Source organism: Crotalus tigris, unplaced genomic scaffold, assembly GCF_016545835.1.
Source record: "Crotalus tigris isolate CLP2741 ecotype Arizona unplaced genomic scaffold, ASM1654583v1 scf7180000024437.13266115, whole genome shotgun sequence".
Lineage (NCBI taxonomy): Eukaryota > Metazoa > Chordata > Lepidosauria > Squamata > Viperidae > Crotalus > Crotalus tigris.
In genome coordinates this window covers 3,863,606-3,876,421 of record NW_024100606.1, presented here as the reverse complement: position 1 = coordinate 3,876,421, position 12,816 = coordinate 3,863,606, and the positions used below count along the sequence as shown (strand labels likewise).

Sequence of the window (12,816 nt, the reverse complement as noted above, 5' to 3'; positions counted from 1 at the left end):
GCTGGGATATGAACAGGACCATCTGTCCCCCTTTGACCGAGAATTGAGATTACAGGCCCAAGATTCAATTCCAGCTGCTGAGCCAGGACCTTCCTCAGTGTCTTGTGGGTCTCAGGGGGAGGTTACTACAGTCGTCCCTCCCCCAATCCCGTCAGCATCTTTCCCGACGGCGGCGGGTCTTCAGGGCCCCGAACATCCTTCACTTACTGTCCAGCTCCAAGCCATGATCTCACAGGCGGTGGCTTAGGCGATGGCGGCTTCAGGGAGGGCCATTCCAGTCCAAGGACCATCAAACCCCCCTACGCCCACGGAAACTATGCATCCCAGGGAGTATGTGATCTCAGATCACGGTTCTCCACCTCAATCTGAAGGGAGCGAGATATTGGATTATTCCACACAGATTCCGGAAGAAGGCATGTGGTCAGACGGAGAAGACATTCAGGTGGAGGCCACTCCTATGGTAGGGGTGCTTAATCCAAATTCCTTCTATTCTCTTTTACAGATGGCCTATGTCACCGGAAAAATTGAACCGGTGAACCACAGATGACCGATCAGGACTCTGGACAGAGTTCTGACCCACTGTTTCTGGAACCGGTCAAGAAGAACCTACAGATACCTTGCCCCCCCCCCATGTTTCTCAAATCCCTTCAGGATCAGTGGGGATCTCCTGGAAGTTTCTCTGCTCTTGGGGGATTAGATCGTAAGCCCTTAGATACGGTCCCTTCCCTCAATGATGTCCTTGAAGTTCCGGGTGTAGACGAGGCTCTCGCTCCCATACTGTCAGACAGCAAAATCCCAGGAGATATGTCAGAGGCCCTTAAGGCTGAGGACAAGAAGTCTGAGATTTCCCTCAAACGGACCCATCAGGCATCAGCTTGGGCTATAAGAGTCTCAATATCTAACTCCTTCTTCATCAGAATCGCATTAATCTGGCTCAGGGAATTACAGGCCAGAATATCCCCAGATGAAGCAAGGGTTCACCAAGATGTCACTAAACTAAGGGCCGCACTGGAATACATGGCGGATGTGTCTCTGCAGTTGGCCAAATATTCGGCTCGGGCCATAGCTTCCAACGTGGCCGCACGCTGGTTGTTCTGGCTAAAAAATTGGAAGGCCGATACCAGGCACAAATGGATAGTAACTGCGGCACCATATCAAAAGGGTCACCTTTTTGGAGAGGCTCTCACTCCTTACCTGACTGAAAACAAAGAAAAGTTGAAGGTACTACCTCATATTGTCAAAAAAACGGGCAGACGTTTTTCTCCTTACAAGTGGTGTCCGTTGTTTAAGTCTGGCTCAGACCAAACTACCTGGAGTGGGTATCGGCCCTTTCAAGCAGGGCTGGACCGCTCATCGGACCGGTCCGGCTATAGAGACAAGCCAAAGCCACAATTCCAGGCTAAGAGGCCCTTTCGCAGCAGAGGAAGTCGTCCTTTCTGAAAGTCAAAGTGACTTGAGGCAGATTCCCCCCATTGGCGGAAGACTGGCCCTATACTTCCACAAATGGGAAAGCACCACCACGGACAATTGGGTTCTAACCACTATCAGAGACGGACTGTCTCTGGAGTTCCTCACACTCCCCCCTCGGCACTTCATCTCCTGCCCCCTATCCCGAAATCCCGTGAAACAAGGTCTCATGGAGGAGGCCATTCGTCATCTGTTAAGCATAGAGGCAATATTGTGGGTACCCCCAGATCAATGGGGACTAGGTTTCTACTCCATCCTATGTGTGGTACCAAAGGCCTCGGGAGGATGGAGGGCGATCCTAGACCTCAAGGCTCTAAATCGGTACCTAATTTACCAAAAATTCAAGATGCAAACTCTTCATTCTATTCTGGGCAGTATTCGGCCAGGGGACTTTCTTACATCCATAGATCTGACAGAAGCTTACCTGCACGTTCCCATACATCCAAATCACAGGTGTTTTCTCAGATTCAGGTATTCCAATTATCACTATCAGTATAGGGCCCTGCCGTTCGGCCTATCGTCAGCTCCAAGGGTTTTCACCAAAATCCTGGCGGTTCTCGCTGCACAGCTCAGGTTGGTACCAGTCCGCGTTCAGTGCTACTTGGACGATATCCTAATCCAGTCGTCCTCGGCACTGAACGCCCGATCAGACGTGGCACTGACGATCAAGACACTCCAGGATCATGGATTTATGATCAACTTCCCAAAGATCAATCTGATCCCAGCAAACCGTTTGCTCCACTTAGGCGCAATAATAGACACCAACCAGAGCCGAGTTTTCCTGTCTCAGGAGCGTCAGCTCAGCATACGTACGATGGTCACCACGGTGCGCAAGGAGAAACGTGTAACCCTGCTCCTACTGTCACAGCTGTTAGAGAAACTGATCTCATGTATTGCCATAGTGCCCTGGGCCAGGCTTCATATGAGACAACTGCAGTGGTTTCTACTCCCTTACTAGAAACGGGGTGTAGCATGTTTTCCACAGAGGGTGCGAGTCCCACCACAGACACTCACATCCCTCATCTGGTGGTTGTTCCCAGCATTGTCCAAAGAATCCCTGTTCAGAGAATCGACTTGGGTAACCTTGACCACAGACGCCAGTCTGTTTGGATGGGGGGCACATCTGCAATCCCAATTCGCCCAGGGGCGGGGTCCCAACGGGATCTCAAGAAAAATATCAATTGGTTAGAGCTCAGCCATACACCTAGCACTTCGCCATTTCCACAAGAAGTTGGCGGGCCGCCACGTGGTTCTGACAGACAACGTGGCGGCAAAGGCCCATGTCAACAGACAGGGCAGCACTCGATTGCGGATTCTAATGTCCGAGGCCCAGTGTCTGGGGCCATGGGTAGAACAGAATCTGTTGTCCCTAAAGGTGGAACATATCTCAGGCGGATTTTCTGAGTCGATCATTCGGAGTGGCATCTACATCCCCGTCTCTTTCGGTTGGCCCAAAGTCGACCTGTTTGCATCCCCGACAAACACCCAGCTTCCCCGGTTTCTATCTCGGTACCCATCCCAGGGTTCAGAGGGAGCAGACGCTCTCTGCAGCCCTTGGCTGGTGGGCCTTCTGTATGCATTTCCATCCTTTCCCTTGATCCCGGCTGTCATCAGGAAGCTGTTACAGGAATGGGCAGAGCTAATCCTTGTGGCCCCGTATTGGCCGAGGCGTCCATGGTTTGCGGATCTCATGAACCTCGCCGTAGCCCCCCCCCTTGGCAAATCCCTCCAGAGAGGATAATTCTAACGCAGGGGGCCATACGCCACCCGGACCCGAAGTGGCTACAACTAGCCGCCTGGCATCTGAGCGCCAGTTCCTGATGTGCGAATCTTACTCTTCAAGGGTGATAGCTATGATCCAAGCTTCCAGATGGTCGGCGATGAACCGGATCTATGATGCCACTTGGAAGAACTTCTGTGACTGGTGTACCTATAAGGGTTTGTCTATCTCTTCTGTCACTATTCCAGTGATTCTTGAATACCTCATGGATGGAGTGGATAAGGGCTTAGCGCCCAACACTTTGCGTAGACAGGTGGCTCTTTCCACGGTTTTCACCTGTGCCAATGCCACTCCATTGTCCCATCATCCCAGGGTCCGGTCCTTTATGAAAGGAATCTCCAACACCAGACCTCCGGTAGTACACAGGTATCCATCTTGGGAACTACCTCGGGTTCTGCAGGCACTCACTAGGTCTCCCTTTGAACCTATAAAGTCTTGTCCTCTTCACATTTTGTCCCACAAGGTGGCCTTCCTAGTAGCCATCACGTCAGCGAGGCGTGTGTCAGAGTTGGCTGCTCTTTCAGTTAGGGAAGACCTATGTACCTTCTATCAGGACAGAGTGGTGATGAGGTTAGATCCCTCATTCATTCCCAAGGTGAATACACTGTTTCACCGGTCTCAGGACATTGTAATACCAAACTTTTGTTCCAATCCTTCTCACACACTAGAAAAGCAGTGGCATTACCTAGATGTACGTAGGACATTGTGTCATTACATTAAGAGGACAGTTTCCTTTCGCAAATTGGAGGCGTTGTTTGTCTCTTTCCACTCAGCTTCCAACGGACAGAAGGCTTCCTCCTCTACTATAGCCAGGTGGATCAAGGCCTGTATCGCTCAATCTTACCAGGCTTACTCTTTACCTGTCCCAAGTTGCCTGACAGCGCACTCTACTTGTAGCGCTTCCACGTCGACGTCGTGGCAGACTCAGGCATCCATAGAGGACATCTGTAAGACGGCTACGTGGTCATCCCCTTCACCATTCATTCGCCACTACAAACTCGACAAGTTTGCTTCCGCAGAGGCCGCTTTTGGCCGTCGGGTTTTACAACAAGTGGTCCATTTCAGCAATGACACTTAACCAACCTGCTTCCCAGCCGTAGAATCATAGGGGCTTTGGTATGTCCCATTCGTGGATTCTACATTCTTCTATATGCTGGAAAAGGGGCGTTGTCTTACCTGAATGCCTTTTCTCAGCATGAGGAATGTAGAATCCACCCCCTCCCTGATCATTACTAGCAGTTAGGTTAGTGTCAGCAGTTCGGAGCCGTTACATCACACAATCATTCGCTTCGCCCTTTTGAAACTGGGGCATGGTCAGACCCTGCAGAGGCGTGGCAACTTTGATTGTTTGGTCTGATTGGGCTAGAAGACTAAATCAACCCATTCATGGATTCTACATTCCTCATGCTGAGAAAAGGCATTCAGGTAAGACAACGCTCCTTTTTTTCGCCACTAATTCAGAAGCGGGGAAGGGAAACTTCCCTCCTCTCCTCTTGTGGACATCCACGATCTTCAAATTTCTTTAGAAATTCTCCGGTGCATTCTTTCACCCGGATCCCTTCTGCTGAACCATCAAGATCACTGCTCAGATTACTTTGACTGGAACTGTTACGTCTCCGCCCAGCTATACCACCGCTTCGTTTCAGCCATCTGACAGTTGTCATTTCTTCATGGCCGCCATTGACGATCGTCTTCTTCCTCCGCTCGACTTGGCAAGGTTTCCCCCAAATACACCAGTCCTGACCACCATCGGGAATCGCTCTCCGGGACACCCTGTTCTTCCTGGTCCCCCTCCAAGGCACCAGGGACCCCCAAAGGGTCTATCGGACATGAGGGGGACGCTCCGGAGAGTCGTCCAACGCACACATTCTTCTTGACAGCTGGCCATGCCCCCCCCCCTGCAATAATTCTTAAAGAGATGCTAGTTTTAGTAGGCACGGACAACAATAAAAATGTAATCTCAGAGGAAAAAAAACAGCTAAAATCTCAGGGTGTACATAAATGTAAAATAAAATTGTGATTCTGGCTTCTGTTTTTGGCCAGCAATCTCAGCAGATTTAATAAAGGGTTCACTATAGAGAATTAGAAACAAAAATTGTGGACTTTAATTCTTTGGAATTACTTTAATATCTAGTTTTTCAAATTTGTGAATATTAATAAACAGATTCAAAGTCAAATAAAATATTTGAGGCTAAAGAAATATGGCAAAATTAAAAAATTATAACTATTCTAAGCTATATTTGCCTTTTATAGAAATTTATTTGTGGCAGAATAGATACTTATAGCCATACTATGTTATTGTGAAATTTATAAAATTTATTTTAATAACTGCTTAATGAGTTTGCTTTACATGAGATTTGCAAAAAAATATGAGAACTGAATTGCTTTGAAATGTGATGCATCTTTATCTAACATTCAGTTAACTGTTGCTCTGTGGAGCAACAACTACGTTTGGGTGACTTGGCGTATCAATAAGTAATCTCAAGATATTTAAAGTCTAGTAAAAATATGTTGTTGTATTATGTGATAGATACTGAAAACTAGATTAGAATTCTTTGTCTTTTAAGACATAGTAAACTGATAATGCTGAGCTAATACAAAGCTTATAATTAACAGATGAAATAGGCTGAGAAACTATAGGTAGTAATTGTTAGTGAGCATTTTAACAGTAACTCAAGCAAAATTGTTTATGTCACAATGAGGAATAAATATATGATTCTTTTCTTGCAGGGTAATCACTTCGATCAGTATGAAGAAGGCCACCTGGAGATTGAGCAGGCATCATTAGACAAGCCTATAGAGTCGGTAAGATATATTTTTTTTATTTTCAAGCCTCTGGTAAGGCCAGGTAGTGCTCACATATTCTTTGTCTTAAATTCAGCTTGGTTAGTCACGTTCTTATTAGAAGGGATAGATACTAGTATATTTGCCTATCTTACATTAATGTTAAAATAAAATAGATCATTAAATGTTCTTTTGAAAAATATTTAAATCACATTAATAAATCAAAAGCCTAACAGATAACAAAATAACTACTTTAATTTCCAGATTAATGAACACTGAGGAGTCTTATATATTTAGTTTGGCCTAACAAGGAGAATACAGAATAAAAACAGCAACATTAGCATAAATAAGTGGCAATCACAAAATAATATTACTGTCATAGTTTTTTATATTTTAAAAGATCTTCTGTTATGAATTTGCTAGAGAAAAGCTACAGAGAAGGAAAGATGAAATCGCTGCCTTGTGTGCTTCTCCACTTGTTCTTTCTTTTATGTATCTTTCATTTTTGAATTTTTTCCTCATATGTATTGCTTTCTTCTTCTGAAAAATGCATAAATATCTGTTTGAAATTCAGCAGTTTAAAGGATTTGGATGAGGCTCTAAAAATAAAAACTAAGTAACTTCCCTCCTTCCAATGTTTTCAGAACTGGAATAAAGAATATCCCTTTAGTTTTTTGGATGTGCAGTATCTTATAGCTTAGGAGTCCCCAAGCACCCTAACCTTGTCATCACCTGTTCATCTCAGAACAGATTTGCATTTGCCAACCTCCTGCTTACAAGTAGCACTTGCTTAACAATGTTAATTGGGACTGGAAATTGATGTTAAACAACACGGTTATAAATTTTTAAAAGTCACATGATCATGCTTGTTCTGGAAGTCCTGGTTGCTATCATTAAATGATGGCATGTTACTGTGACATGTGACTTCCTGATGGCTTCCCATTTGAGAGCTGTATGCAACAAAATTTAATTTTAATGTATGCCAATTAGTGTACATTCAAAATGACAATGAAGTTATTCTATTCTATTCTATTCTATTCCTATTGACTGCTTGTCAGAAGTTGACAAGGAAATCATGATCACATGACAGCGATGAGGACAAAGCTCCAATGGCTATAAATATGAGGATATAAATATAGTTATAGCCACTACTTGTTCAGTACTGTCATAAGATCAAACAATTGCTAAACAAATAATTGTTGAACAAGGGCCACCTTGATTACCATTCTCTCCCACATGCAAATTGTAATTGTCCTTGGAATTTTGTACTACGGGTAGGCACATAGTTTGATCAGTTCTTAGCATAATCTGTAAGATAATTCTATATTAAAGAACTAAGAAATAAGTAATAAAGGCAATTCCATGAGATCCTGGAATCTTTCTTAGGAGTCTTGGAATCAATGGAGCCCTAAGAATACTACTATTTTGCCTTGTTTCTTTTTTATTATTTCAAAAGTAGATTATCTAAAACTGTAGGGAAGAGAACAAGGCCACATGGACCTTTATCTGAATCTAGTATGGGTAGTCCTCAGTTTACAACAGTTTCATTTAGTGACATTGCAAAGTTACAATACTATGGGGAAAAAACGTTATGACCATTTTTCACACGATCGTTGCAGCATCCCCTTGGTCATATGTTCACATTTGGCAACTGTTTCATAATTATGAGGATTGCAGTGTCCCGGGGTCATGTTCACAACCTTCTGACAAGTAAAATCAATGGGGAAGACAGGTTCATTTAACCGTGCTACTAATTTAACAACTGCATTGATTCACTTAATAACTGTGGCAAGAAAGGTTATAAAATGGGACACAATTCACTTAATAGCTGTCTCACTTAGCAACAGACATTTTGGTCTCAACTGTGACCGTAAGTCGAGGACTACTTATATTGGAATGGCAGGGTAACTTAGCCATCATTATTAGCAGTGGTTGCCTTCTTCAACTTTTCTGATTAATTATTTTTCAAACCACAGTATTTATTTCTTACCTATATTAAGTCAATTCCTACCATTTCACAATGTAGTGTACTCTCTAGTAGTATCTTCTTTGGATCATTAATGCATATAGCCCTCAGCTGTGAAGTTAAGGCAGCTCAGTTGAAAATTGTTCTAAATTTCATTGCATTGATGAATGCTTAAAAATCTACAGTATTAAGAAGACATATATTCTATATATTTTTAATCTGTATATATATATAATCTATATCTATACCTACACAGATTAAACTATATACACAGATTAAATATATATACCTGCTTTCCTGTTTAATAGATCGATGTTTGTATGTGTATTTGTGTGCGTGTTGAGATGTTCACAGAAATTTACACAACTTGGGGTGTTCGACATTTTTTCTTTCACAGCAGTTGGTCCAAATTAGCTAAGCAGCCATGACCTGGTTTGTATTTGCACGGTCTGCATTTTTAATTTCTTTTCTAGGGTTTCCTTTCTTCCTTCCCCTTTCTCCGCCCCCCCTTTCCCCTTTCTTATTTCTGTTCTTCTGTTCAACAAACACTGCATTCAGTATCTATTCATTGTGCTGGCATGATGCTAGAATTAGGCATGATAATCATTGGTGACACAAGAAATAATGCTGCAGAGAGGGTGGGAAGAATGGTGATGCAGCTGCATTTGATTCTGTTGAATAATTCAGTTTTGTTTGCATGCATAAGCACACACATCAATTGAAATGCAAAGCCAGTTTCCCTCTGTGCAAATGTCATGAAATAGTTAGTATTGGAGCAATATTGTATGGCATATTGGAAATGTTACAAGGTAAATGCCTCTGTGATCCATAATCATAATGCTCATAATATATATATATATATTGCTGACCATCCTAAAAGAAATGTAATTGGAAAGCCCCAGTGCTATTTCATTGCAGTGCATCAAGACACATTACAACTTTCAAAGGATCATAAGTGCCCAAATATTTTATTCTGACCCACAGATCTGCATAATAAACAAATCCATATTCTTAAAAACCAACTTTTTCAAAAGTCTAAAAACATATTTTGAGTTTACATTCTTTCTCAGGAGTAAAGATTCTAGAATCTGTAAGTACTGCTAAAGTGCTCCATACTATATCCTTTTCTTAACTTTCTGCAAATGATTAATTCTTGTTCTTTGTATTGTTTGGATCCAGAATAAGTTATTTAAATTTTGGAATTGGACAAATTTATTACAGATCCTATTTAAACTTCATTGATTTTAGTGGAAACTAAATACGAATTTATAGAACTCAGATTTAAGTCAACCTATTTTCAATCATAATTTATCTCAAAAATAGGTTATTCAGATTTGATGTAAAAAAATTGATCTAGATTTTTGGAATTCAGTGGCTGTCTTTGATGTTTAGAAATTTAAAGCTGGTGTGATCTCAACCAAAACTTCTCTTGATTATTAAAGTAGGTAACTGTTGTTATACCGCTTCTTGGAAAAAATGACTTGTTATAAAGCACAAAGGTTGCTTTATTCTAATACAAATAAAACCCATTGTGGCTTGTAAACAAAAGTTAGGATTTAATGGGATATGTGAATTCTGCCATTTACAGAAATATTTCAGAAAATTTCAGAGAGGAATTAAGATAAATATATGAGGATAGAATTGAGATTTGAAAAGATCAAAAACTATTTAATCAACTGACTTTTAGGTATTAACAAAATAATTAAGATTGTTTAATCATTAACAGGAGAAAAATACTTTTACAGGTTCACCATAATTTAAATCAATTGTTTAGAAGAATGTCTTGTGACTTGCTATTTCAATGGTTGCCTTTATTTTTTCAGCTCTGACTGTTTTTGCAGGTGAAGGTCAGAGCCAGCAGCCGGCTCTTAAAGAAGGATGGTTCTTGTAGGAAGCTAGAGGAACTGTGGGTTGGTTTTAAAGTGAATGACTTTTGTTTTTGTCAACTCTTTTTTTATCTAGTGATGAAAGTACTAAACATTGTGCTGCATTACATATTTATTTCATGTGCTTATATTTGGTGCAGAAGTTAAGATTTTATTTCACAAAGTATTTGTTCACTTTCAGGTAGTAATACAGTAATGTTTATTTGTGTTGTAAACATTTTCCTAGTAAATAAAATCCTTTTTTTCAGCTGGAACTAAAAAATGGTTTTACATAGCACTGGACAATAATAGGTAAAGTCTTCTAAAGTATAAGTGGGTTTAACTTGTTGAAAACTATTGAGATCAGTTGGATCTGGCAGTAAAATCGAAGGGGGAGCACAGATAATTTTAGAAAATTCTGTGGGGAATGGCTTTGCTTGGGAACACAGTTAAATTTATATGTGGCTCTGCAGCATTATCGTTTGATGTGATCCTGATTTGTATTGCTACGGAACAGAACTGGATGGTAGCTATAAAAAGATTAGTTTGGGAGTCTGCAGATCACTGCATTGATTAAGAATGATGCAGTTGAAATTAGTATTCATCATTTGGTAATGAAAATAGGAAAAGGAACTTACTTTCCACTACTGTGCTATACACACAGGTAAGCTTATGTTTTAGGTCCATTTCCTTTGTGATACTATTATGAGAAAATATATTGCTTAATATTGAGAAAGGAAATTAGGTTGGTAACTAGGTAACTGATTCCGCAAGTTTGAAGAGATTTCAGATTATCAGTCCTTTAACAAAAAAACTAGTTATTTTAAGGATGGGATGAATCCCTCCAAGTTGGAATTTTCTTTAAGCATCTGGTTTTATAGAAGTCAGCTTATCTTCATATTTTTTCTTATTTTTGGTAACCTATCTTATTTTGTAGTGTTAATTGTGAGAGAATTAAATCTAGGGCTATTATTCTGCTGATAGATCTAATAATATTCCACCCATATGGACATAAATTTACCATCTTTCCCATGAACAGCAAATCTGTTCCTCATTTCCCAGAACTGAAGGTTTAAGAGAACATTGGTAGCTGTGTGAGGCAAAGAAAAACTGAACAGCCAGTTTGTCCATTCTTCTGGTCAATTGAAGCAGTGGGGTATAATCCTTAGGATGCTTTTTAAAAATTGATTATTACAAATATAGATAGCACTCAGAAAATATTCAAGAAATAGGAAAAGTGATATTCCAATCTCTGTCTTATTTTGAGTGACAGAACAAAATGAAGATTATTTACTACACAACCATGTAATTCTAGCATGCAATTTTGGCTCAAAAGTAACTTGTTTAAAGTTGCTTAAGATGAAGTATTATACTTTGGGACAGGCTGTTCTCCAGCAGGATGGCTGTAGAATCCACCTGATGGGTTCATGACAGCCTTCCCGCCCGACAGACTAGGTCAAAACTTTGGCCATACCCCTCCTCTGGGCGTATCTCCAGTTTTGACTTAGTCTCAAAGCCCGTTAACAGCAAAAATTTCAGCTCCTCAGATAATTTAAAAGTTTAGAGATAAAATCCTCCTCTCTGTGACAAAATTGGCACCTTGGTCAGCAGAGTTTTCAGGAAGTCGATCCCGGCTTGTGGCTCGGAGCTCCGAGCCGTCCCGCAGATCTTCGTTCCCTGAGGGCGCTACGCGGCGTGATGAGAGTATCCCAACAGATTTCCAATCGGCCTTTTTCCTTACTTAACGAGCCCTTTAGTTGTTGGCGAGCAGCAGCGGCGCTCCTTTCTGCTCAGCTGGGACGCGCAAGGCTCCGCGGTCCGGAATGACCGTCAGAGCCGCGATTCATCTTGCGGCAGTACAGGGAGGCAGAGGCTGTCCTTTTCCCCTCGGCTGAATCGCTAGAGCCCCGCGACCCCCCCTGAAACGACCAGGAGAACCGTGGAGCCCTGGGTAACCGAATAAGGAGATACATGGATTATCAGCCCACTCCACTGACTACCCCAGCCGGCAAAGCACCCGTTAGTGCTATAATCGCCATTTTGAGCCCCGTGGCTTTTTTGACAGTTAGCAGTTGGAAGGCGTGGCTTTAAGCCTCAGCTCCATCTTGGGTGTACTTGCTGAAATCCTCCATTTTAGGTGGGTCATCCACATGGAGGTTTCCCAACAGATTATATATATTGAAAATATAATAATAATAATAATAATAATAATAATAATAATAATAATAATAATAATAATAATAATATAAAAAATAGAAATAAAAAAGAGAGAGGAGAAAGAAAAAAGAGAGTGATAGATATTACAACTTTACACCCTTGGGCCTGTTTTAACAGCCCGCATATTGGGGGAAAATACAATTAATCCAACCAATTACTCTTTTTAATAAGCCTGTGGCCATTATCACCCACTGGCCTTGGTGGAGGAGAGTGAGGGAATTCTAAATTAATTTCAGCTGTTCCCTAGTGTGATCTCTGTCACTGCCTTAACAGGATCTTTCCCTCTCAGTAAAGAGCCTGTCTGTCCGGCCATTGTTTTTGTGCAGAGCAAGGCTTTTAAGCCTCAAATATCTGCAATTGATCTGCGTGTCGTTCTTTCCCCCACTCCAGGTCTTGCCTACTCGGGGTACCTGGTCACAATGGCAGACAGTGTCTCGCATTCAGCTATACAGGGTCCCAAACTGCCTCCCCCACAGCAACAACAAAAGCGCAGATCTACAGAATCTGAAGTGGGGGGGAAGAAGAAGGCCAAAACGAAACACATTTCTCAGAAGGGACCCTCCAAAACAGCTGAGCGAGAGGCCTCGAGACATTTGGCGCTTGAAAGACAATTCTCTAGGGCCCAGAGAATCAGATCCAATGAGGCTGATATGGTTTCCCCTGCCCCATTGGAGGCCCCTATTCCAGAACCTACTTCTCAGGAAGTCCTCAGAACTTGGTCTCCTCTGGGGGAAACC

General features: G+C 41.8%; 1 protein-coding gene across 4 annotated transcripts in view; it reads left to right on the top strand.

The window, feature by feature from the left end:
• Positions 1–12,816, top strand: part of GPATCH8 (G-patch domain containing 8) — a 142,002-nt gene that overhangs the window by 67,940 nt on the left and 61,246 nt on the right. The window contains exons 1-2 of one of the 4 annotated variants that reach the window (XM_039331290.1): positions 6,034–6,052; positions 8,395–8,429. Coding sequence is in view for 1 of the 4 variants with exons in the window: in XM_039331289.1 (XP_039187223.1) it covers positions 5,978–6,052 (75 nt within the window). In the remaining 3 variants the exon portion in view is untranslated. Of the gene's footprint in view, positions 1–5,977; positions 6,053–8,394; positions 8,430–12,816 lie in introns of those variants that run through there. The other 3 variants (XM_039331289.1, XM_039331291.1, XM_039331293.1) reach the window with 3 other exon arrangements.